This window comes from Lipophrys pholis, assembly GCF_963383615.2.
Source record: "Lipophrys pholis genome assembly, chromosome: 3".
Lineage (NCBI taxonomy): Eukaryota > Metazoa > Chordata > Actinopteri > Blenniiformes > Blenniidae > Lipophrys > Lipophrys pholis.
Window position 1 is genome coordinate 32,032,897 of NC_137627.1, and position 27,068 is coordinate 32,059,964.

The 27,068-nt window shown below is 40.7% G+C and overlaps 1 protein-coding gene across 1 annotated transcript in view; it reads right to left on the bottom strand.

Annotated features, from left to right (window-relative positions):
* Positions 1-7,392: 7,392 nt before the first annotated feature.
* The window catches only part of plch1 (phospholipase C, eta 1), a 56,968-nt gene continuing 37,292 nt past the window's right edge, over positions 7,393-27,068 (bottom strand). The window contains exons 12-22 of the mRNA XM_080458996.1: positions 26,871-26,933; positions 21,675-21,769; positions 20,069-20,166; positions 19,793-19,972; positions 18,493-18,600; positions 15,585-15,709; positions 15,320-15,404; positions 14,355-14,501; positions 13,842-13,921; positions 12,728-13,142; positions 7,393-11,301 (exon numbers count right to left, since the gene is read on the bottom strand). Of these exons, the coding sequence (XP_080315122.1) occupies positions 8,612-11,301; positions 12,728-13,142; positions 13,842-13,921; positions 14,355-14,501; positions 15,320-15,404; positions 15,585-15,709; positions 18,493-18,600; positions 19,793-19,972; positions 20,069-20,166; positions 21,675-21,769; positions 26,871-26,933 (4,086 nt within the window). The 3' untranslated portion in view covers positions 7,393-8,611. The remainder of the gene's footprint in view (positions 11,302-12,727; positions 13,143-13,841; positions 13,922-14,354; positions 14,502-15,319; positions 15,405-15,584; positions 15,710-18,492; positions 18,601-19,792; positions 19,973-20,068; positions 20,167-21,674; positions 21,770-26,870; positions 26,934-27,068) is intronic.

A 27,068-nucleotide genomic window follows, 5' to 3' on the forward strand; every position in this document is an offset into this window, starting at 1 on the left:
GGGAGCAGGCTCTACGAAAACGTCTCCCACTGTCAGCACCAAGTGATTATCATGGCTACATTTGTTGTGCTGCAGGTGTCTGTACTTGTTGTCATGGAGACCAATGGGCCTGCAGGGAGGTGATGCTGTGCCACTCAGGCTGCAGAGGGTAAAGTCGGATGGAGCCTGAGTGAATTCTTGCAGAGCAAAAGCTGCTTGTTGGGGCTGTGAAAACACATGAATGCAACTCAAAGTCAAGGAGGGAAATTTTTATCTAACATGTTACACAGGTACTATTGTATTTCTGTATGTGAACGAGGGAAGATAAACAATAAATATGGAACATAAAGGAAACCATCAACCATAAACAGAGTAAATGTCGATATTAGATTTTATATAATACTTCTGCTCTTTGACTGAATGTAACAGCATGAATGGGGTCGATCCTGATAGCCTCTAAATGGATTTATTTATTAGGATAGATTTCATTAAAAATCACAAATGTTTTTGTTACAATTCTATGAATTCTCGTCCAGAGGGCAGGAGCTCGAATTCGCCTCGTAAAGGATGGGAGTGTCTGTTCAGGATTGCTGAGGCCATCCTCTGTATCTGTTCAGTGAACAGGGAGGCAGGAAAAGACTGTGGCTCACCAATAAGTCGACTGGACCATTTTACTATTTGGTTCAGTGATTTTCTCTCTTTCAAAGAGGTCCGACCAAACCTGTCCTTCTCTTGTTGATCCTTCATCAACTGACGTCTTGCAATTTTATGATTTCTCTGAAATACAAATACAGAATTGTTGTTGTAATTTTACAATCACTTCAGTGTGACCTTGGTGTCCAGGGGTCAAAGGTCAGCATGAAGTATGCTATACAATCTGTGGAGAGTCTCTCGTTGGTCCTTAGTTATATTGGCCTGCACCTGACTGTACTTACTTTTTCTTGCTTTGTAACTTCAATGAGGGCTAAAATGCTGATTTTCTGTCACCAGGCCTTTCTGTGTGGAGTTTGCATTTTCTCTCTGCTCATACATTCAGGTATTTTAGTTTCCTCCGTCCATCTAAAAACATGAGTGATACAAAAAATACTATATTAATTTAACTGCTTGTATTAAACATTTTTTAAGTGCTTTACATTGTTAGTCACATTCATCCATTTCAAACAAACTCATACACAACAATGGTGATAGATGAATTGGGATTCAGTGTTTGGCTCAAGGACATATGTTCAGTGAAAGATGGGATTTCAATTCTGCAAATTTACAATTGAAAAACATCCTTCTCTAATAACTGAGCCAGTTACAAAATAAAAATTATTAGTAACTAATAGTAATACTTACACAGCTATAGAACAGCCTATTATTAACATCATATGGTTAAAATAATGTGTAGAGATACTTTTGTGGCTATCTTTTATAACCAAAAGAAGAATACAAGTAATTACAAGCTGTGTCAGTCCAATAGGTTTACATTCAAGCCAGTGAAATAGAGGCTAGTAAACAATAACCAGGGGCAAGGGTTACAAAAAAAACAACAAAAACAAAATACTTCCCATTAGAACATACATATGGAAATACAGAGCAATGGAAAGGCCACTCAACAACAGAGCAAACAATCAGAATGTTAAACAAACAACAAAAACACGGCAAGTCACCTTCAGGTTTACTAATAATGCTCACTTACTTAACTGATAAGACGGGTCTCACTTAAATATCTGGTATAACAACTTTTCCGCTGGGTTTTTAGTCTTCTTGGTATAAATAAATGTAATCTAGATTGTTTAAACTACTAATAGCTACGTAGTCCTTTTATGGTGATGGTTTTATTGAGCAATATGTGTCACATCTGTATAAATAGTTAAAATGTTCATTCTGTGTGCCATGCTTCATCAAAAAGTTAAAACCAGTTTTAAGTTGGTCAGTGGTAATGTAACCTGTCAGTGGCTTAAATTTAATGACATACTGCAGTAATAAAACACTTCAAATTGCAAATGTGCATAAAAACCCTTAATGTTTGGGAAAAAGAAGCATGATATAATAATGTAACACTCCCATCTGCTGGACATTATTTTGTACAAGCGTCCATCCTTCTACAGCCGTTTTTTTATTTTCAAGGTAAGTGTTTATCTTTCCAGATTGGCATAAAAAGGTCTGGCTCATCCTACACAGGCCAGTCTGTGAGATTGATGACGACGGTAATTAACAATTTAATTAGTGATATGTGTCTGATATGATATACTATGTTAATATTTATTACATGGTTAGGTTTCAAAATTTAGGCTCGTCTGGATTCAGGTTGCACTTAAAATCTTTAAAGGGCTTTATGCAGACTAAACATGGTACCAATGTTGAGTTTATAAGATCTGTCTCGATGGGCTTTCTCAAAAAACATTTTAATCCAGATACACTTTAAGATAACTTGTAAGTGGGAAATCGATGTTCATAGTAAGACTGCCTGAAGACCTAACCACAGTATGATACATCCCAATGCAGTGCTTATGACCATAGTTGTGATGATGAGTCACTGCACATGAAAGAACATTAATAATCTCTTACAACTGAATCCATATTTGTTGTGTGTAATAAAAACAATATCAAACCGTTAGAAAGCTTCAAAAGCTTCCCTTCAGCAACACAATGCATGTGATTACCATTTTGATTACCACTGAGGATTGAATTGATGCTATATGAATAAGCTGATGAACAAAAAGCAAAAACAACAACTTACTACACTAATACAGACAACTTTGTTGATGTGGCCCAAAATCTTTCTCTTTCTTTTTTTAAACAATTTTATTCTGTATAAGTATTGAAACTCAAACACAAGCAAAAATATTCATTATTCTTGGGTCACTCATAAATGGAAACTACGGTCCCACAAGAAGCATAACTGAAATAAAAAAAAAGTGAGCCAACACATAGATATTAACAAGTGCATGAGTCTTGTCAATGTCTGGGATTAACAACCCTGTCACCCGCCGCTGTTCAACGGCGGGGATGGGTAAGAGTCAAACTTTGAAATTCAATAACAAGAATTTCCTTACCTTCAGGTATTTCTTGGTGTTTTACTGAGGCCTCAGAAGATTTATAAAACAGTATGAGGAAAGAATTCATAGAAATAAACTGAGCTGACACTCTTGCACTATAAAGAGCACAGAAAATCATCACACATTTTAGGCCTCATTGAAGTTACCAAGCAAGAAAGGTCAAGTACAGTCAGATGCAGGCCTGTCTAACTCATGCTGACCTTTGACCCCTGGACACCCAGGTCACACTAAGGGGATTGGAGGTCTGAGGTACAGCTGACATTTACCTGGATAAAAGCAAACAGACTTCACAGATTACTTGGCAACACTATAATCATTTAACATTTCTCATTTAAATGAAAAAATATTAAGTACCACTTCAATGTCATCATGCCGTATGAAACAGTTACCAAGTTAAAATACTGGTAATAAAATCAGTTTACTCCATTGTGTCCCACAAGGACCAAATAAAAAATTGCTTCCTGGTACACCCACAAGAGATTTCCTTTATTCAATGGGTCAAACTAGACACATGCCAAGAAAAAGATCCCAAATGTAAAACAGTCCCAACCGTTATAGATTTCACAGGAGGCAGGAAACAGCAGATAAAGAACAAACGTTATTTCACACACAAGCAGACTGATGGATGACTGATGAACACCAGGAGACACAGGAAGCAGATCTTGACTGACAGGACATGAACAGGAGGCTCAACTCTGAGATGTTGACTTGTACCTTGAGGTGGAGAAATAATAACATTGCAAGACACAAATTGCACATCACAAAACCTATAGCATGTTGCCTGTTATGTGTCCTACAGCGTAGGTGTATGACGGTAGTAAAGAATACTGAACAAACCCAGCTGCATCACAGTGGCACCAGACACAGCTGGAGTTGTCGGAGTAAAGCCGAAGGTTTTCATTAAAGAAAAAGTAGACCAGCTGCCAATGGATGCAGGCCTTTCTTTCATTATTGGACCAGAAGTCAGACGGACACTGAGCAGAAAAGTGAGGGGCAAATACACAGAGGAGGAACAGAGTGCACAGATGAGAACAGAACAGTCACAAGTCGGGATAATCAGTAGAACAACACTCACACTTTCTCACCAGTTTAAATTCTAAATTTTACCAATGAGCCTATGGGATATAGTCAAAGCAGCAGACTTTTATTTTGCTATTAGCAATCGAGGCATCACAACCATCACCTGAACAACAATGTATATGCCCTGAAATATTTGACTTTTGTATGCCGAGTTTTTTTGTTTTCATCTGGGTGTTCGAGTTCCCTCCTACAGTCCAGAAACATGCTGTGGCAGGCCACCCTGCTACTGATGGGGGACACAGATTGCCACTTGAGCAGTTTTATTCAGCATGCACAAACACTTTCACACTCACACTCCCGCTCTTTCCTCCGCCTGTCACACGGCGCCTCACCGGTGATCAGCCTCTAACGAGCCACACCTGAGGCTCGCCATGCACCTCTCTCCCACACATGCGTTTCAGGCCAACCGGTGACATGAATATAACTGAATATGAATACGTGTGGACCGGCAGCCTGTTCAGGATGAACTCAGCTCTCACGATAGACCAAAGAATACTTACAGATCCTTACAAATACGTACAATTCTCTTTTTAGTGTATATGAGGATGTTTTCCAAGTGGCGCTTTCAAAACTTAACTCGAGCTTAATTCTTGTTTATAAGTGATAATTGTGTTTACCTCTGTTTGGCGAGTTTTTTGAAGGACTGTCTCTGTGTGGGCAGGAGAGGAGGCTGTGGCAAGTGAGAGCTGCAGAATATACTACAAGGTGAACATTATATACCACTCTTACCTCGGTGGTGTCAGTAAAAGGTTGCTGCACTGCCTCAGTCGACTCTGTTCCCCCTGCTGTGTTGCGGAGATGAGGCAGAGACGTTTGTCAGATGTGTTTTGTTTGGGGGGTTTTGAGCCTTCAGAACATGTATTCAGACACTAATCTATACTTATGAGAGCAGCCCTAGATCATTTGAGATTTTGTTGAAACATAAATGGTCACATGACACACTTGACACAACCTCTATAATGAAGAACCATATAATCAGTCTGTGATTGATTGCTGAATCTTCATAAAGGATCTTAATCCAGAATCACATTCTTGCAGGCTCAAATAGTGAGTCTCAGTCTGGACAGTCACTATTAACTCCTTTTAGAGACCTCCAGAATCACCTGAAAAAATGTGCCATAAGTAAAATGAAAGAAGGAGCAATGATTAAAAGTGCAGTCCGATCATAAAATCAAACCTGCTTCAAATTAAAGAGGGAGGAATCAATTTACAGTTCTGCATGTCTTTGACCAGTTACAGGGAATATTGCAGACGCCAAACTTATAAGAAACAGCTATCACATACATGAAAATGAAGCTTCAGCAGAGAAATTTTACCATCTGACATTAGGATGCCAGATTTGCCCCCATTGGTTAAACAAGGAGACCCAATGAGCGCTCTTTAGCCATTCCTAAATGCTTTTCTTCAGCAGAATATTCAAAATAACTGCCAAAAATTCTGCCTTTCTCATGTTATTCAAGTTACCTCAGGGAGAGACCTGACTGTAATGGCAAACTAGAGGACCCAAAAGCAGAGACAAAAAAATCAGAGGAGAAGTGAACGGTTTATTGCAGAGGGGACAGGTCACTCCACCACAGCCTGAATCTTGGCCGGGTCAGCACACAGTTGGCCCCTCTCAATCACAAAGCCAAGGAACGTCACTGAGGGGGTATGGAACTCACACTTTTCTGCTTTCACAAATAACCGGTTCTCTAATAATCTCTGGAGAACAAGCTTCACATGCTGTACATGATCCTGGAGAGTCTGAGAAAAGAGTAAAATATCCAGATAAACAAACAAATTGATTTAACATGTCTTTTAGCACATCATTAATTAGATCTTGAAAAACCGCTCGGGCATTCATGAGTCCAAATCGCATCACCAAATACTCAAAGTGGGGGTGTTGAATGCAGTTTTATACTAATACTAATTCTCCTTGACACATACCAGGTGATATGCATTGCGTAGGTCCAGTTTGGAGAAGATAGTTGCCTTGTGGAGAGGACCAAAGGCCGAGTCAATGACGGACAAGGGGTAACTATTTCAAACAGTTTTCATTTAGGCCCTGATAGTCTATGCACAGACGCAGGGACTTGTCCTTGTCCACAAAGAAAAACCCGGCCCCCACTGGGGAGGATGAGGGGCAAATAATACCAGTTGCCAGGGACTCGGAGAGGTAGGATTCTATGGCCTCCCTCTCAGGCTTGGAGAACCCAAAAGCAGAGACAAAAAATCTGAGAAAAAGTGAACAGTTTATTGCTCAGAAAATTACACAAAGCGAGACAGAATTCGGCTGGAAAACAAAAACTGGAGAGCATGCAGCAAGCATCGGAAACTAACGGGAAGCGACTCCGGGACAACTCTGGAAAAAAAGAACAAAATGACGAGGATCAAGCAGAGCACATGGAAAAACTAACTTGAGGACGTACGTTGGTGGTGAGAGCACAGGACTGAATACAATGACAATAATCTAGCACCGCCTTGTGCTCAGATGCCGGTTTAAGAATCATGCTGATTGATCAGCCTCAGGTGTGTGTAGTTGTCCAGGGAGAGGGCGTCACTAGAAGGGGAGAGAGGGAGGAGAAATGCAATAAACAGGAAACACAGAACATCACACTGACATGGGAAAGCAGGGAGTAATTCCCAGCATGTATAGTCATTTTTAACAGAATTACATATAATACTTTGTAATGGCTCATTTGTCTTTAATGTGAAACAAATGGAAGGTTAGTATCCATACCTGCTTTTTGTCAAGAGAAAGGACGTAGTGTTTGTAGCCCTGCTCACACCTGAAGCCAAACATAAAGAGGCTTTTATGGGAACACAAACACTCAATATTCTGAATTGCTTCACTCTACTCAGCCGCGTCATCATTTCAATGAAAGCCAAGCACTTTTACTGTGCTTGTTGTTTTGATGTGTCGTTTCATAAAATGACAAGGAAAAATTATGATTTTGGCAACATACTGCTCAAGAAAAAAAATAAAACATACAATCACCAAGCTCTTTTAAATTTACAGGAATGTTTGTACAGTTACTGAGCCATTACATTTTAACAAAGTGTGGCAGTCTAGATTGGAACCAGATTGGGGAATTGTATGCCCAGAGCAACAGGTGGGCCATTTATCACCTCTATTACACAATCATTTCATGAGCAATTACATCCCATTACATTTAAGGTGGCATAAGGGAAAAGATGAGGATGATGAAGATGAAGATGCTTGTGACTTACAATTAATTAATTTCAAGGCTCAACTTCATGTTTGAGTGATTATGTTGAGGAAAAAAAGGAAATAAACACCATTAGTGTAAATCAGATATTTCAGCATTTTATTGCATTGGTAGGAAAATGCTCACAGTTCATCAATGAGCAACAATACAAAGAAAAAAAAGGATGTTGTAACACTGAAATCATTAAAAAAAAAAAAAAGAATACCTGCAGCTCAGCTTCCTCTCCTCCTCAGCCTGACCTGTGAAACTATCACTGGATTAAGTTATACAAAGTAATAGAACCAGAACCAACAAGAGATTATTTTTGCAGTCTGTATCAAAGTAATTACAAAAATAAAAACCTTTTAATTCAATATTTTTTTCTTCTTCTTCAAATTTGTTTGCACATTGTCAAATTCTACAAGTCAGAAAGCGCAACAAGTACAAGCACAAAGGTTTATGTACTCTATTGCACTCAAACAAGCCAATGTCCTTTTGTTGTATCTGATACAACTATCTGTTTTGTGCAAATGTATTTGGGCAATGCAATATCTACCATAAAAACTGATGCATAGTCATGCTTGACATGTTCACATGTAACATGCACAAACAAAATGTATACGTACACTCAGAATTAGTTCCAAATTTAAAACCATCTCTGATGTGAAAGCATGTCTGAAATATTTACACACAACACAAAAAATATAAAGAAATACCACTGAATAGAGGAGGAAGACTTACATTTGATATTTGACATGGTGAATCCCATCGAATAAAAGTAAATAGCTATTTGATTACACTACACATTCAAATGATACAAAGAGAAAGACATTCCCAATCTGATTAAAAGTCAATAAATTTTTTGTTTAGTTTTCGTTCTTCTTTTTTTTTGTTTGCTTTTTGGTCAGTGAGAATTGTTTGGACATTACATCACAGGGACAAAGATAACAAGAGTCTATACAATCAGTCTAGGAAGCCATTCAAAGAGACTCAAAGCTCCCAGGTACGTTTACACATCGAGCAGAATATAGACAACACACAGCTGACTAGACCATTCACCATTGAATAGTGGACGTTTCATACAGAAATTCATGCTGTCTGATCTGACCAGGGATAATATGTGATGCTTTACTTCATTTGTAAAGAATGAACCTTTTTTTTGTTTTGACAAAATAGCAGGGAATAACGTAGATTTAACTGTTATAAAGCAAGACCTTTTTGTTGAAGGACATGTGAACAGAAATGGTTGCGCTTCAACCTCTAAAATCCTTCAGAGATATTCATCCCATCAAACAATCACTGCTTTGCCATGTTTCATGTTTATAGTCTGAGCAGGAAGTAGACTTCAGGTTCTGACACCGAGTTGTTTGGAGTTTGCAGCGAGTCGTCAGCGTAGTAGCGGTCGCCATACTGGTCCCCATTTCCATACAGCAGTGAGGTGCAGGCTCCTTCAGGAAGTCCCCTGTCCTCCAGCTGACCAAAGTAGCCCGCTATGTAGGAACCAGTGGAGTGTCTGTTAGCTGGCGGGTTCTGTGAGGCTGGTTTATTCCTCAGCACAACCCCACCGATACTGGCAGTGCTGTTGATGACCACCCCTGGTCGGGGCTTCAGAGCTTCTTGTTGCCTTTCACGGGCGCGGTTATTGATGTGACGCACTCGGCTTTGGCTCCGTGAAGATAGGCGACGGGTGAGCGGGGGAGGAGAGTCGTCTACGTCCCTGGGAACAACAGGGGCTACACTCGATGGATGTGACTGCGGGTGTTTTGCTTCCTGAAGTAACTGAGGAGGCTGTGGCCGGTCTCGGTCTCGGTCTCTGTCTCTGTCTCTGTCACTGTCATCCCCTTCCAGACTGACCAGCTTACGTAGCTGTTCTGTGAGTGGATCACAGGACTGTAAAGTTTCTCCCCCCACGGTGCCCATCCTCTTTTGTTTTCTCATGTGCGGGGTGATGAAGCTGCGACTGATAATGTGGTATTTGCTCTGAAAGTTGCAGGAGATGTCTTCAGACGTCAGGTCGCCTAGAGACTTCGACTTGCATGGGCTGCGGTTTGTGGAGTCTGCCGTAGCAGATTGAGGATGTTTTGATGAAGGTCCTGAATGTGACTGGATTGAAACCTTGCTCTCAGCCTGTGTCTGGTGCCTTGTATTGACGTGGGATACCTTTTGGTGCCACGTCTGTTTTGGGGCACATGATTGTGTTTGACTGTGTGATTGGCTGTTTTGAGGGACTGGGGAGGCCGGTGAGGACTTAACGGAATCATAGTCCGGGTGACTATACACTGCATCTGAGTCTGAAGTAGGAGAATATAAGTATCTGTCTCTGTATGTGTCTTTAGACCCAGCAGTCTGACTTTCAGAAGAGGTGAAACCATTGTGGAAGTACCCCGCTTGATCTGGTTCTATTTGCTTACACCCCATCTTTTCTTGGAGAGGTTTATTGAAGATCTGGTTGCCACTGAAGCTCCTCTGTTGTTTGTAGGAACCGCTGAAGTCTCTGGAGTTGCTAAGAGCTTGAGAGTTACACTGGGGGATGGGGTAGCTGTTCTGACGCAGGGGACTCTGGTTAGATGGTCTTGAGTTGATAAGTCTATGGTGGAGAAGAGGCTGATTTTGATGGTGATTGGAAAGGTAATTGGAAGGTTGATTCACTGGTGAATGAAGGTCTGAAAATGCTAAATGAGCTGAATGTGAAGTGTATTCTTGTCGAGGTTTGCGATACAATGAAGCTTGCTTCTGTTGGGGGTAGCTTGAGGTGTAGTTGTGGTTTTGGTAAATAGCATGGCGTTTGGTTGGACTTGTAAGCCCCTCCCACTGACTGCCATGTGTTGGCGAAGCCAACATCCGCTCCAATGGATCCTCATCTACATTCAGCTCCACTTCTGTAAAAACATTTCTCGCTGAATCAGGGTAAAACTGGTAACAGCCATTCGCAGAAGAGCTCATGTAACTTTTAGGAGTACCCTTTGCTGTTTGAGGTACTGTTAGCAGAAGGTCATTCACCTCTTCATACACCCTCTCCTCTGGCTCCTCAGTTTCTTTGGATTCATCTCGTTTTCTGTCCACGTCATCCCAGCCCAGACTGTGTGTGTTCCCTACGCCCTGAACCACTTTTGTTGGGGAAGATCTGTAACTACTGGAAGGCCTACTTTCTGTTGTGTCTGCGTGAACATGGACTGTCTGTTTCTTCAGGTTGTACACGGATACGGGCAACAGCACCTCTTCATCCAGAATGGTGTAGACTTCCTCCAGCTCTGCAGTTTCCGGGCTTGACACGAGAGGTGGGATAGGTGCATCTGTCTGGGAAGTTGTGCAGGGCGAACACAATCTATGATTCACACGCTTTGATATCTGTGCTACCTTTTGAGGACTTAACAGCTGTTTAAAAGGAGATTCAGCGGCGTTCTTTTCGAGAGACCTCGACTCCTCCACTTTAGGGGTTGTGGGTCTGTAACTTGAGTGACGGGAAGGAGTGCTTTCGTGTAATAATGGGAAATTGTTTTGGTCGACGGTGTTTTCAAACTGACTAATTAGAGCGGAGATTGAGCCACATGTGTCTTGCTCGTTGTCGAGGGACACGGCGTCAATGAGTCTGGAGATGGTGCTGTCATGCACCGAGCCGGGACTCTTCAGATCACTGTCCGTTCTGACAGAAGAAAGAGGCGCCACAGAGGAGAGTGCAGAGGAGGAAGAGGAGGACACTGACGGTGCGACGGTGAATGTTGGGCTCACTGATGACGTTTCCGGTTTATCGAATCGCATTTGCCTGTTGACTGTGGGTGAGACAGTCTCTGGAGACACGGTCTTGTTGACTTCGGCCTGATAATTGGCGTACTCCACTTCCCTTCCGACTTCTCCACCACCAATGACCAAATAAGAAGCCTCCTCTGATTGGTCGAATTCTTTATTTCTATATGTCTCTGAAGAGGGAGAGACACTTGATTGGCTGGGGAATGATGATTCAATGACAACGTCCACAGAGGAAGCCCGAGGCCTGTTGAAGGGACAGCTTCCTGTGAACATAAACAATTGAACAAAGAGGTCAATAAAGATAGACATATATGTTATATTAGTTATTGAACACCAAGCCAACAAACAATTAAATGCCAACAATTAACAATCCAGCCAATACAGGCAATAGCAATACACAGACGAATGGATCACCAAGTACAACCGTGAAGGGGAAGCTGGAGAATGGGGCTGTGGAGGTCAAAAAAAAGGAAATATCCATGTTTTCAAAGATCAGATTAGGAAGGAGATGATCAGATGGGATTGGTTTGGTCAAATGGGCACAAATGAAACAGCAATATATTCCTCAGACCATGTTGGAACAAAATACAAAGGGTGGACGCAATACTGGTATGTTTTTTGAACGATGCAACCTTCAGACAATAGGTGTTTTAGATTACCTGCAGGGACATCCTAGTCAGTTTTCTACTATAGAGAGACACAACAAATGAAGATGGGACAGAAAAGGCACGTTAAGGTATTATGGAGAATAGACCGTTGTTTGTCAGTTCACACGGTTACTGAGCATGAGTTTTAGATAGTAGTAGCACAAAGCGAGGGAAAGCAATCAGAAAATGCCTTACATTAACTTGTGTGCAAAGCAATTAGGACATAAACACTAAATCATCAAAAATATACAAATATAGGTTTATAACCTGATTGCTGTGGTTCAGGTTGTGTTAGTATTTTAGTGGATGTAAAAGGTCTACACACCCCTGTGAAAATGCTAAGGTGCTGTGAGGTAATGCAGAGGCAAACCAAGATCCAACCAAGACCAAGATATATATATATAGAGAGAGAGAGTATATAATTCACCTTTAATGTGACTTCCTTCCAGTACAAATCATACAAAAACCAGATAAAAAAGAACAGTGAGATTAAAAACAAGCAACTACCTGGTTGCATAATGGTGTAAACACTCTTGGCATCAATAAAATAAATCAATAAAATAAATCCTGATTATCAGTAGTTCTCCGCATTTTACTGATATTTACAGAGTCTTAATGTAAAAAAAAAAAAAAGGTTCATAAAAACCTTTAAAACATCTCTCTGAAACATGAGGTGATCAGAGAGGATGTAAAACAGCGTACTGTAAAATTAAGTAGTAGTGGTGGTATATCAACAATCTTTTTTCTCACACAAGATAAAGATTAAATATCAGCATGATAACAGACTCCAACTAAGAGTGTGCACCATATTTTGCTCCTATAACTGGTTGTTTGTGACTTCAAATGTACAAGAGAAAAGTAACATTAAAGGTGAAAAGAGTTTGAAATATTTTTCAGGAAGGATGCGTAAGCTATATTTTATAAATTTACTTAGCAAAGAAGTCTACAACAATAAAGAACATGTTTAAGCAAGAATGGAAGCATAATCATTAACTGCATCTAATCTTTATTTCTAATACAAAAAATAAAAGATGATACCCACCAATGACAGTGTCAGCACCCAGGTCCTGTTGCTCCTTGTCTGGGGAGCAGAGGGACAGCTGCCCCTGCAGAAGCCTGTCTAAAGGCATGGAGATGGGTCTGTGGATTAGTGGGGCTCTGGGCTGGAGACGCCTGTCCACTGCTGCTTCCCTCCCTGATGAGCCCTCTGCTCCCGCTCCCGCTGCCGCTGCCGCTGCCGCTGCTCCTGCACCTGTGCAGTTCTTTTGCTCGGATATTGAAGCCACAGACTCTGACAGGGCCATCTTGGTCTTCTTCCGTCCCTTCGCCGGGGCGCTGGCTGTGCGCCGCAGGAGGTGGTCACTGATGGAGCGTTTCCTGAGCCCACTAGTGTTTGTGTCCACAGAGGACTTGGAAGAGCGGTTAAAAAAGCCACGGATGCCTCGCAGTTGATGACCCTGAAGTTCAAAAGGAACAAAACAGGAAGGCGACAAGATGGAGAGGAAAATTAGCAAAAAAACAAAAAACAAATGCAAATCAACAGCTATAGTGACACTGCAGTTCGAGTTAATTGAAAAGAATAAAAAGTATGACATGTATTGTTCTTGGTTAAAAGCGAATGTAACACCTGCATGCTTTTTCACACATTACCAATAGATGGCAGCCTTACACTTTGAGTTACCACAGCAGACAAAATGCAAAAAGGCTGTTAGGTTTTTGCACACATGTTTACATCAATAATTATTTCATCATTATTGACGACGACACAAAAAACCCCAAAAAAGTCTGCATGAAAACAAACCTTGAAAGGAAACAGTATGACTTGTGTGGATTAATGTCACATACAAACAAGTCCTAGAATATATGGCAGAACACAAAATTGCACATGCATTGTTTTTACATGCAGCACCACATGGAGCCCGGGCCACCAGTATACCTTGTTAGATCCTAGAAAGTGCATTATGGTAAAGCTGGGGTTCAGGACTAGAGGACTCCACTAGAAAGACAAAGGATTGAAGGAGCATAGCTTCAATGGATTGATGTGTTGAAAGAAACACTTTTCTTTTTTTTCTGTTGACCTCCAATAAAAAATATTACTTTGAAAAAGTAAATGCTGGGGGGAAATGCTCCAGCAAACAGAAGAATGGAGTGCTTACCTTTCCATAGACATCGTGCATTGACACATGCACAAAGATGGAAGCCTCTGTCAGCCCCTCCAAGTAAACATGCCTGTAACCTGTTGTTTGAAAAGGAAGAGAGCGGACGTGTGAGCTTAAGAGTCGAAGAAAGATGACAGCTGTCATCAAACTGGTGATTGTGTAGTAGCTGCCTGAGGAGAGGGCATCAGGAGTTCAGGGACAACTCTTAATGGACGTAGATAACAAAAATAACCTGCCATGCCACAGGTCTTCTACTATACAAATCCATCACATCATGGCTCACTAAACACAAGATAATGTGCCCCACAGAAATAGTCCTGTGAAAGCCAGGAGCGAAGTTCAGCATTTAACCATGAGGGAGTCTATCCATTTATTTGTGTTAAAGTAGCAGTACTATAGTGATTCTAAGTGGTAGTAACCCCCCCCCCTTTCTTAAATTTATGTCTTTCATATATAAAATGCTTCTTCTTCTTTGTAGAAAACATGAAAACACAGGAAGTATCCACACACCCGGCATCAGGCTGCTGAAGGCAACAGTCCGTTGACCAATGAAGTCCCGTCCAATGGGGTCGTGGTCCCAGACAAGGAAACGCACCAGAGCCACTTCAGCCATGTGAAGAGTAAAAGAGAGCGTCTCCTCCCACACGGGGTTAAAACCTGAAAAATATATTCCTATTATAATTTCTATTTATGACCCTCAGCAGCCAATTCAAGCACAAACCTACAATAGACTCTGCTTCTTATCATCTATTCTACACCCTGAAAGCCCCCCACCCCAAAAAAGAAAAGAAATCAGGATGATGCCGTTGGTAGTAGTGATGTGTCAAATAATGTATTTCAGGGATCAATGATCTGCACAGTTATCTTATCATACTGCGAGGCTCCCGGGGCTTAATAACCTTTCCCAGAGGAGGCTGTTTCCTCCCCGGGATGCCTGGACGTCTTTATCTGTGGAGACACGTCAGGGGCGACACCAGCAGATCACTGCACCCTGCTTCCTTTGTGCCTCTAATTAATTAACTCGACTTTTGATCCCAGCCCTGAGTCGAGCTGTGACTGTGGCAATGTTACATCTCTGCTCTGTCTTTTTTTTAGGCTTCATGTCAATAACCATTAAAGTGTCACGGAGGTGAGAAAAGCCTCTAATTGTATTTTCTTCTGTTGTGCGCAACAGTTTCTATCACTGGTCGTAACTTATTCACCGAGCATTCCAAAATTGAAGCTAAGCATTTATGAACTGTTACAAATAAATGTGGAATTGTACTGAAAATGAGCCTGAACACAAATTACTTTGCAGAGTCGGTGACTGAACATCGTTGGGATGTCGTGATGTTGTCGGAGCTGATTTGTGTGTGTGTGTGTGTGTGTGTGTGTGTGTGTGTGTGTGTGTGTGTGTGTGTGTGTGTGTGTGTGTGTGTGTGTGTGTGTGTGTGTGTGTGTGTGTGTGTGTGCGCGTGTGTATGTGTGTGTCTAACCATTGTCATCAACAACGCGTGTCTGTTCCTTGCAGCAGTCGACTGGCAAACCGATGATCTCCACTTCAACAAATGGATCAATAATCTAATTGAGGAGAAAAGGCAATAAAAGGAATCACATTTTATTTTATAGCGCCAACTATGTTTATGCTGTGAGCAAGTTAGGCAAGTCTGAGTAGTCGAGTATGACAGCGTGTGCGTGTGTGTGTGTGTAAAACAAATGGATTATCTGACAGTGTGGTTGCTGGTTTCGGTGTGTTTCTACCTCTCCGCGGTCCCCCAACATGGAGTCTGGGGGCTTGGGTAACTGCTGTCCACTAATGATCTTGAGGATGAGCTGCTTCTTGGGGTAAGCTGGAAGTGGGTCATCACTGAATGGATTGAAGCTGCCTGAGGGAATAACAAGACAGCAGAGCGACAGCTTTGATTGATGTCGTCAGTCGATTCTAAAATCCACGGCCTGTATCGCCGGTATTCCCACGTTTAGCATGTCGCTCATGAGCATCATAAAATGCACGTCACATTAAAAAACAGAGCTGAAAAACACTAAACTGCACATCTACAAAAAAAAAAAAAACACTGCAATAAGTTTTGTCATGAGCCAATGCTGTCAAGGTGTGATTTGCTGGGGGGTATTTTTTTTATGCCGCAAGGCATAAAATACATTCTCACCTCGTAGTGGTCAAAGCTACTTCACATATAAAGCGGACAAAACCCATCAGTGTATTTAAAAAATTAAGTAAAAGTCAGTGCGATCACTTCGGGGAAAGAAGACCACAAATTGCACCCTGGATCATCAAAATTGGCACAAAATATCATGAGAGGATCTCTAATAGGAGAAATGCCACTGAATTGTGGGAATGATAAAGTAGAATGGTACAACACTTATTTAAATTTTACATACTTATCTACCAGCAAAACATATTTTGTAATTTGATGCTTTTTTGTGTGTTTTTTTTTTTTTTTTTTTTACTAAAGTCACGACTGTGTTTAGTCAATCCCCTTATTCATTTTAATGTGTCACTGCTACCCAGGGCCATAGCTCATTTCACACATGCAAACACGAATATGGTACATCCATTATGTAACCAATTTAACGACAATAAAGTGAATTACAGTGTAATAACACGTTGGACTCGTATCAGAAAACCCAGATTCTTTAGGAGCTATATGAATGAGCAACGAGTCAGACAAAGAAATAACTTTTGAGTTGTCACTCTTATACTGTTACTATGAACCAGGATAATTGACAACTGAGAACAAAAATATGCACAATTTACCCAGAGTATCAAAATAAAAGAGAAAGAAAAATGTGTGCACACAAAATAAAAATAGTATTGTCAATTGGGCCGGTAGAAATGAAAATCGTTGCAGGTGCACCTGTTTTTAAAGGTTCTTGTATGTGCGTGTGAGTGTGTACTTGGGCTGAATGATTTTGGAAAATAATCTAATTGCGATTTTTTCCTCAATATTGCGATTGTGATTTAATATGCGATTATTTTTTCAAGGTCCTCTTCTCATATATTTTTCAACAAACACAACAATAAATCAATGTGTATTATAATAAACAATATCAGATTTATTCTACATAAATTGTTATTTCTTATAGGCTCGGCTTATGTTAAGATAAAGTCAAATGAAGCACGTATTAATATGAAAGACAGTTTATTTATCTTCTACTTCAATTACACTTGTACACTTACTAAATACTGTGACTTGCAGTCTTGTAAGCGTTCACTACAACAAGCATTATTTAGCAACGCAGCACAAACAGCAGTGTTTCCAGCTCAAACACAAATGATTGGGACTATTTCCAGGGAGTTTAGCGCGGAGTAGGACGCAGCTTCACGGAGGTGTGAATCGACTGCTCCAGCGGAGGAGCGAGTTGTTCATTGTTTTGATGTCGCGGTCAGTGCTGCTCTCCTCAGGGAGCTGGAGTTTTAAAACGGTGACGTCTGTTGACAAAGCGACAGCCGCGCTGTAACAACTGCTCTGCTAACATCCACGTTGCTGCGTTGCTTTGCTAACATCCACGTTGCTGTGTTGCTTTGTGGTGTTTTGAGTGTAAAATCCGTCCAAACAGCAACATGTTGTCATGAAAAGATGTATAGCACAGTGCTACTTCCCTCGCCTGCTCGCTGGCTGCAAACTGTAGAGTGGATCTCCTGGCTCATTCCTCCTCGTCTCATTGAGACCCGCCTCCCTTCAGGAAATCCAGTCCACAGTTTGCAGCCAGCGAGCAGAGCAGCAGCAGGGAAACACTGAGGAGTCATTTCAGCAACAGTGAAGCAGACGAGGCTTCATGGATCAGAAATCTCCACAGGTTGGATCGGAAATTTCCAATCCGTGAAGTACGTTGATATCGGAACCCGATCCCGGATCAGATCCATCCCTAAAAACCACTAGCCCGTTCAGGTAAGGTGGGCAGATGACACACGCAGGACGAGCAAGTCGTCATGTGACCACATCACGTGAGCAGTCATACAGCCCTTGCGATTAGAAAATCCCGTTTTATCATATCGCGATATTATCGCAAATGCAATTAATCGTTCAGCCCTAGTGTGGAAGCGTATTTCTTCTTGTTGATGTCCTTGTCTTCCTTTCTTCAAGGGTCCTAGCTCGCCATCAGTCTCAACCGGGATCTCGTCTTGTTTCTTGGACTTTCCTGTCCGTTCAAAAAAACAGTTAATCTAGCGCTCTAAACTGAGCAGGTTGTCGGGACCCACAATGGCTTTTGGCAGCAAGGAAAGTGCGGAGTTTAGCCGACGTTTCCCGTCTCTACCGTCTGGTCTTGGCTCTAGACTTCCAGTAGGTAAGTGTGTTGACACTATCCTTCTCCTCTCACCGTTTCACTTGGTAATTTTCTCCTCTTTCTGTCTTTTCTTTTAGCTGCGTCGCTGTCTTCCCCCTCTCGTCTCAGTTCAGTCAGGCAGAGAGAACAACACGCATGCGCTTTACCTCTGAGCCCACTGGCTGTGGTGACTTGCTTAGCCCTTGATTGGCTGTGAACTGAGTGCTGCATTCAAGTGCAGTGGGACATTCAAACTTCGCTGATGTATATAAATGGAACCAAATAAAAATAAATACTCTCTCTCCTTTTATTGATCTTAACTTAATGGTGTGTTTATTGCGTGTTTTTCTAAATGGGCTACAATTATATATGTGTTCTTTACCTTTACACATGGGAGGAGGTTTGAGGACATAACCAACACCTCCATTCACCATAAACTTGGCTCTGTTGAGCTGCATCATCCTCCCCTCCGTCTGGTAGTTGAGGGCCACTGTGAAGTGAGAAGAAAAAACTATGTTGAGTTGGTTTTTGGTTTTGTTTTTTAATGCTCATCTCTTATTTTTGATCATGCTAATTTAACCCTTTGTAGTTGACTGGCACAAATATGTCTTCTGGACGATGAGAGCTCGTTCCTGAGCGTCCAGACTGTACAGCGGCGAATGATGAGGCGCAGACTGGGACACATGAGCAACTTTTTGAAGCAACTTTTCCAACAATATCTTTTTAATCTTTCTTACATCAAGATTTTCATGGACTCTCTAGCTTTGAACAAACTTAATAAATCCTAAAGGTGAACATTTCTCAGTGGAGCACAACAGTTTTGTTAAAAAAAAACTAACCATTAGATTTCAAACATTCTGAAAGAAAGTCTCCTGTGACTGTACTCTACTGTAATTTCGTCTTCCTACTCCTTTTCCAGCATGCTTCTCAATTTGATTGCATTCATTGTACTCCTTATTTAGTTTTGTTTATTATGTAATAATGAAATAAAACGAAAGAATAAACAAATGAAATATGGTAAATTTTTGGTGTTTTCTTTAAACCTAACTAGTAAAAGTTGATGACAGTTCCAATTCACATCACCGTCGGTGTTAAAACATTGGTACCATGTGGTGTACAGGATGAGACGACCGGATTGTGTGAGCTTTTTAAAGACATCCTGTGAGCATTTTTATGAATTGTGAAATACTATGTGAATTATGCCCTTTTCAAACCTTCTCACAGATTTTATTCGACATTAAAAAAAAAACAACACATGATGCCGATCTATACAGACTCTAAATTTTACAAAGTTATTATAATAGAATTGAAAAAGCCTTAAACTACAGTCAATAGCCAAAACACTCAACTTAACATTATTTCATTGAGAGATGTAAAGGATTCACTGGCTAACATGACTAACAGCATCTGACAGGCAAATCTGAATTTATTCGCTTAATTAAACTTCCTGATTCTGTTCATCTCTCATAACATAGTTTAAAATGTATTTGCATATAACAAAATGAATCAAACATTTAATATTTTTTGCCAACACAGTGTAATACAGCCCACTGAAGTTTGTACAAAAAGTAGTCAGTGTGCATGGTTCAGGTGACTAATGTTATTCACTGTAATGGCAAGTTTTTGACAATGTTGTTAACAAGGTTTGACCTCCATAGCAGAGTAACCGGCTGATATCTCACCCAACTGACAGCCCACATTCCAGTAGAACTGGGGATTGAAGTTGGACGAGTCGATGCGATAGGCCGAGGGATAAATCCGCGAGAGCTGCCTCTGGTTAAAAGTCAGGAACTGTTCGGTTCTGTGATTGACCAAAGATTGTGCTCTGGTCTCGCTGAACGACAGAACATCTCCCGGAGTGCCTGCAGAAAGAAACGTGGGTCAGGGCGTGGGAAGATCTTTGAGATTGCAAGTTGCTTTTTTGCTTGTGTGTCAGGTGTCAAGATTTGGTGTTTCACCTTCATTCAGACACTCCTGAGAGGCGACGGAGTTGGTGAACACCACCATGTTTGACAGATCCCTGCTTAGTTTCATCGTCTTCCTCTTCCTTCCGCCCCTAAAACAATTGCCAGAGAAGACAATTGTGGAATAGGAGATAGGATAGGAAGTGAGATCACTTAGGTACATTAATTAGGCAGGTGGAGTAAAGAGAGAATGGAGGCTGACATGCACACGCTCGTTTATCCATCACGGCATTTCTGGTGGAAAAAAACCAGCAGGATGGAGAGGATTGTCCATCAAGCGGCAGCCTGCAAACCACAGGAAGGAGCATCAAAGGCAGAAAAGCTTAATAGGGAGCGGAGCACATGCAGCACTACAAGACGTACACACTTTTAAGGACAGGCCATTGTCCATGCTGTCGCGCTAAAATTTAGGCAGTTACACAGGCATGCAGGAGGGATCTGTATTGTGACAGTTCCTGAGGACATGCATACATGAATATGCAACCAGGTACAGCAAACGGAGGAGCAAAGACAAAGGCCTTATTTGCAGACAGCAACTGTGGGAGGGAGGAAAACAAAGCTGAATTTCCATACTTCTCGCTCAGTGCTCACTCACACAGAAAAACAAGAGCACAGTGGACAAAACAATGTGCAAAGGAGAGATGTGCTCACTTCCAACTGCAGAAAAATAATTTTTTTTTTTAACCGGTGAAAACACACGTTTTTCTGACATACTATATTTTACTTGAGGCCACTCTCATATGCAATTTTAAATTTAACATGCATCAGGGAGAATATAACATTTATTCCCATTATGTTTATGTCAATCTCATTTAAAATGGCTCATGGCTCCATGATGGTGTGTGAGAAAGTACATGAGACTGCAGGTAGAAATGTTCAGTGGTGCAACAATGAAGAGAAACGTTTATTCTAAGATACTGTTTTACTCTGATACAGTACAGCCGTAGTTCTACATTATGTATTGGTTAGAGAAAATATAAACTAAATAACATTATCACACATGGTGTGTGAAACCTAAAGCCTTTATGTTTAAAACTGTGGTTCCGGTGGCCATGATAATTGTAATATTAACTTGGGTATAAGAATATATAAAATGCTAAACACATGTACCACTTATTAGCAAAAGTCAAATGTATATTTTTGAAAGCATTCTTATTTATACAGGGCTATCACAGCGGGGTGTTTTTGCTACATAACGTGACATCTATCTCTATTTAAAGCTTTAAGGCAGTAAAAACCAAAGAAAGAAAACACAAAGACCCTTCACTCTCATTGAACAAACCCAGCTTTATGGGACTGTGACTGTAGACACAGTCTCATTTCTCTCTCTTTTACACCAGTAAAAGTCAATATTTTGTGTAAAATCGAAGCTCTGATTTGAGATTTGCAAAGCATGCCGTAAAGTGAAAAGAAAGAAGATTTATTTGCATATTTTGCATCATGTCTTAATGCTTTGGGATTCTCCCCCATTTAGTCAAATAATGTCTGGAGGAGCTTCACTCTGTGAGTGGGGGCACCAGTGACCTGGATTGTTTTAGGCTCCCAGCGATCCCCTATCAAACCTCTTGTCAGTGTGCAGCTGAAGCAGTTCAAAGGTCACCTGTTAATCTGTCCTCCAGCTTCCCTCCCAGACTTCTCCTGACCATCGTCCTCCTTGTCCATGCTTTGGCAGGTCAGCCTGGACTTGGAGTGCCTCTGGACAACGGACACACACAGAGAAAGACATAAACACAAATTACAACCAATTGAGAAGCAGCAAGAGGATCACCTATACAAATTGCTTGTACTTCTGTAAAATGTAAATCATACATGAAATCACCTACACAATTGCACAGCAAGGGTCCTTCAGTGGTCAGGGGTTGTTGCCAGCGTATCTTTAGTAAATTGTATAAGCTTCCTACTATACAATTTGTAGTGTTGTTATTGTAGCAGCGGTTAGAACGAGTGCATGCCGGGGGATGTTTTAGGTACGCCATATGTAATTATAGCAGGAGTGTATTTTTTGAAGTGTGTGTGTGTGTGTGTGTGTGTGTGTGTGTGTGTATGTATATGCGTGTGTGTTTTTTCTTAAGAGAAGCAGCATCCCTATTAGACCTAAAGTGGAGTTGAGAAGAGGATGAGGGCTGCAATAATTACAGGGTTTAGGCTGCGTGCCAACAGATTACACGCACGCACGCACACACGTATACGTGGGAGGGTGAATAATACACACAGGCATAGAAGGATGAAAGGGTGGTGTGAGTGGGGAAACTGAGGTGGGTAAGCAAAGGTAAAAACGAGCACGGGGAAGGAGTGAAAAACGAGTAAATGTATGTGGAAACAACCACGCTACAGCCTGTAGAACTGAACGTTATGAAAGCATCTCTCTATGTTACAGTAGGCCAAGCGAAGCAAAGACAGAATCTAAACGTGGATTCCCTGCACTGATCTGCTGAGTGGAACCAGAACATACGTACTCCGGATTTAATTATAATCCTGTTACCTACCACGGGGGGGAAGATATCTCCAAACAAAACATGCTTTGCATTAGCATTTCTGACTTAATGAACCTTTTTTTTTTTTTCTGACAGTTATACCAATGAGTTAAGAAGGCACAACAAATGCAAATGACTGCCAACAAGAATACAATGGGCTATCACAATAGTTCCTAAAGAGGACATATTCTGGTATGTTTTATAGATATACAGTATAATTATAGCCTTCACCAGTTCTGTTCATGTAGGCTGCACCATTATTTATTGATTGCGGTCGTTTTTTCTCACAGTAACATGCTGCTTGGTGGGATGGTGAAGCTTTCCTTGCCTCAGTATACCCAGTGAATGAGGAGCGCGTGGCTAGCAGTAGACGTGCACTGAAACAAAATTCCAGACTTAAAATGATGCTGCTGAGATTTATTATTTTGTGTTTGGTCCAAAGAATGATTCTAACATTTCACAAGGATACATATCTGTTGAGATCCAGGTCCTACGTAATGAATCACTTTCAAAGAAGTTCACAATCTAGGATGTAAGCATTGTCGGGAGTAAAGTAATGCATTACTCTTAGGGTTTAATTTAATTTATATTAAAAGAAAATAAAAATTCAGAGGTCCCTGGCTAGCTCAGTTGGTAGAGCATGAGACTTCCAATCTCAAGGTAGAGGGTTCATGTCCCATGCCGGGCACCACCTTCCCGTGGGCTCACCACCCGCAGGAAAGGTTCTTAACCGGTGCAAAGTGATCTGGGTGACGGTGCTCAGACTGCCACCCCCGCGACCCGGAAATGGATAAGCAGGAGAAAATGGATGGAAAAACATTTCAGCCAATATGTCACAACAGTACAACTACACAGAAATTAGAAGTAGCTAAAAAGGAAATAACTTTTTTTTTTTTTAAATAATAGTAACTCATCCAGTGATGCTATTACTTTTCAAAGAACTGAGTAGTAACTGTAAACAAGTAGACTTCAAATTTTGGGTGATATGCTGATCATTTGATGTAATGGTGTGTTCATGCAGCTGGGAGTTTAGAAAATTACTGTTTGGGAAAGTCCCTTTGTCCCAGCTGTCCCAGTGTTCACATGACAAAAGAAAAATAAATCACTAACATCCCCATGGAAACCTACAGACAAACTACTAACAACACCATCGTAACCCATACAAGTCGACACGTGAATGAACTGATGCTTACGTAGTAACTGCTACTTATAGATCTTTAAATATGTTAAACACTTGCTTTGTTGTAGATGGCTACCTACATGAGTCAAAATGATGAGATTTCACCATAAATGCAATAAAATGTGTTAATAATTAGGAAATGATTATTCTCATGTTGATACAAAAATGCTGCTATGCTGTGTCATATCAGGTAAACAATACTCAACTGGGAAGAGGACAAAAGACTGAATGCACCATAAGGTTTGGATTTAACTGAAATACTGTTTTGTAGATTTAAACTTATAGTCGATTACAAGACTGATGGATATGCATTGAAATTATTGCATTATTTTGTTTAGGGGTCTATCTTCCTCCAAATAGAAGTAAATCAAATATGTATTAAAGGTTTGCATTTGCCCAATATCACCAGTTTGGTTCCAGGCATTAGCACTTTTCTATGTGGAGTTTGCATGTGTTACAGCCCACAAGCTGTATGGCTCCACATGCTGTTAAAGGGTCGTAACAGCACGTCATAGTTCTAGGCAGAAATCTGTGTTTTGGATGTCGATCCTAAAAATCTGGGTGACGACCAGTGTGTGTGTGTGTGTGTGTGTGTGTGTGTGTGTGTGTGTGTGTGTGTGTGTGTGTGTGTGTGTGTGTGTGTGTGTGTGTGTGTGTGTGTGTGTGTGTGTGTGTGTGTGTGTGTGTGTGTGTGTGTGTGTGTGTGTGTGTGTGTGTGTTTAAAAAAATATAGAAAGAGATAAACCATCAATGGTGCATTCTAACGCATTCTGGACTACTAAATACTACATAGTGACATGTAGATTTTGCTTCTTAACAGTAATATATTTCCTTTTCTCCTTGACATTTTTGCTGATGCATACAATACACTTTCTTGCTTTGTTAGAAAGTTATCTTTTTTCTTTTAAGGTAATAGCTTCTTTTCATTGGTGATGGTTTTCACTTCTACCTGTACCTATACCGTTACCTGTAATTTTACCTGTACACACCTCAGTCCAAACTTAAATACATGTCCTTGTTTATTCTCCCTGTAGTTGACAAATTGCTTATATCTGCACCCTAAACTGAGCACCTGTAGACTCTGAACGCTGAAATAGTTTATATTATCCACCTATAGCTCAGTATGTCACAGTCACACATAAACTGGTGATGGAACAAGCATGATTGTCAATACTTATATCAAAATCAGCATTTTCACCAGCACAGAATATTTTTATATATTTATATTTTTATCTATCATATGTCCATAGAATTAGTCCCACCTGTGTGGATTCTGCAGATATAATTCCTCAACATTTTGGAAAGAAAATTCATCCAAATTCCTCCCCTCTGCCTCAGCATTTGAACGTATCAGAATGAGTCAGAGAATTACGAACCAATCAGAGGCTGCTTTTCAAAACGTATATACCACATGGTGTCAATTCACCAGTCACGGTGCTCGTTACTGGGCATAATAAACCGGAAGTCAGCTGCGAGTAGGGATGGGAATTGATACAATTTTTCAGATTCCGATTCCATTTTCGATTCTGTTTAACGATTCAATTCTTTATCGATTCTCTTATCCAATTTTTAAAAAAAATTGAAAGGAGAATAAACAGCTAAATTAGTAGGGGTGGGAATTGATAAGATTTTATCAATTCTCCTAACAATTCCTGAGTCTTTTTTTTGAGGGGAAAAAAAGTAGTTTTACAGTCTTCTGCACCAAAAGGAACAATTATATTATTTCCCAACATGAAACTTGAATTATAATTTTTCCCTTAAAAAAGAACAGTCAAATGTGTATTTGCCTTCATTGGATGCCCCCTGGAATTTACACTTTTTCGAATTTTGCGTTGTTGACAAGCTAACCCTCTCTGGGAGGTCGAAGACTGTAGAGGAATGTGGAAGTGATGTACGAGGTGCAACCGTTCTCTCGGTCTGCAGGGAATGCTGTTTTCGTATTGTGTTGGTGCTTTTTTGAGGGGATTTTCAAAACAGAATGATCTAATACATCCAGTAGTTACCCTCTACCAGATTGTGTATGTCTACACAGTAGACATACTCTAGTAGATCCTTTACTACTGTATATGAGGAGAAAACTAGAGGCTCACACGTATCATAAAACCTACTAGCATATGTCTACGCTGTCGGCTCGTTGGAGCAGATGTTCACTACACGGGGGCGAGAGGCTGTGGACTCTGTGGATTCAGGATGTAGTGAGTGGAACATGTATTACCGTATCGTATTATTTAGTCGTTTATCATGTCCCACTTTAGACCTTCTTCCTCTCCATGTTTTCTCGTGGTGGAAGGAGCTCTGCATCGCAGAGTGTGTGACGTAATGCAACGTGGCCGCAACGTGACTTGACGTCATGCTGTTAAATGAATCGTGAAGAAGAATCGAACACATATAAGGTGTACGATTCCGATGGAACTGATCAATTGGAACTGGTTCTAAGTCAGAACCGGTTTTCGATTCCCATCCCTAGTTGCGAATTGTGTACTACAGTCGATAATTTGCTATATTTTAGAGAAACAAAATGAATTTAAGCAAAATTAGACAGTGACAATTAGTGATGGCCATTATACACATATTTTAGAGGCTTTGAGCAACAAATTATTTTATTGTTGCTCAAAGCTATTTTATTGGCCGTCTTTTTCTCCTATTGACCGTACAAATGACGGCCGGACGGCTTGCTGCTTAAAACAATGTTGCATGTTCTCCCCCTGTGCATGATGGGTTCTCTCTTTTTCCATGTACTACAGTTTCCTCCAACAGTTCAAGGAAATGCATATTAGGTTGATTAATTGGTGTTTTCTAAATTGACTTCAGGAGTGAATGTGTTGTATCTCTGATGAGCTGGGACGGTGACGAGGATGTACCCGGAATTTCACCCTGATTAACTCCTCTCAACCCTAGATCAGATAAAGCAGTTCAGAAAAAAAAAAGATGGAGATTTATTTTAGTAATTCAAACTCAGTTTCATGTGTCAGAGTCTAAATATTTTGAAAACTCAAAAAAGTTACCAAACATTGTGATCTGAAGATATTTTATAAATATTTAACCTTACCTGGATTTGCTATTTTGGATCCCAAACAAGTAGATCATAAGACTTTCTTTATTTTCTAAAAAGCAGAGAAACCTCCTTTCACAGAACTCTCACCTTCTGTTTGAGCGTCGTGATGAAGGATCTGCTTTGGGATTTCTTCAGAACCCCTTTGGAGCTCTAGGAAAAAGAGGGAAGACGTTCAGAAGCTGGTGTCTGCTTGTTTACATTCATGCGAGGGGGAATCATTGGTGTGAATCTAATAACAACCACATTAGCACCCAGTGAGTCACTTAAACCCGAAAGCATCGAGAG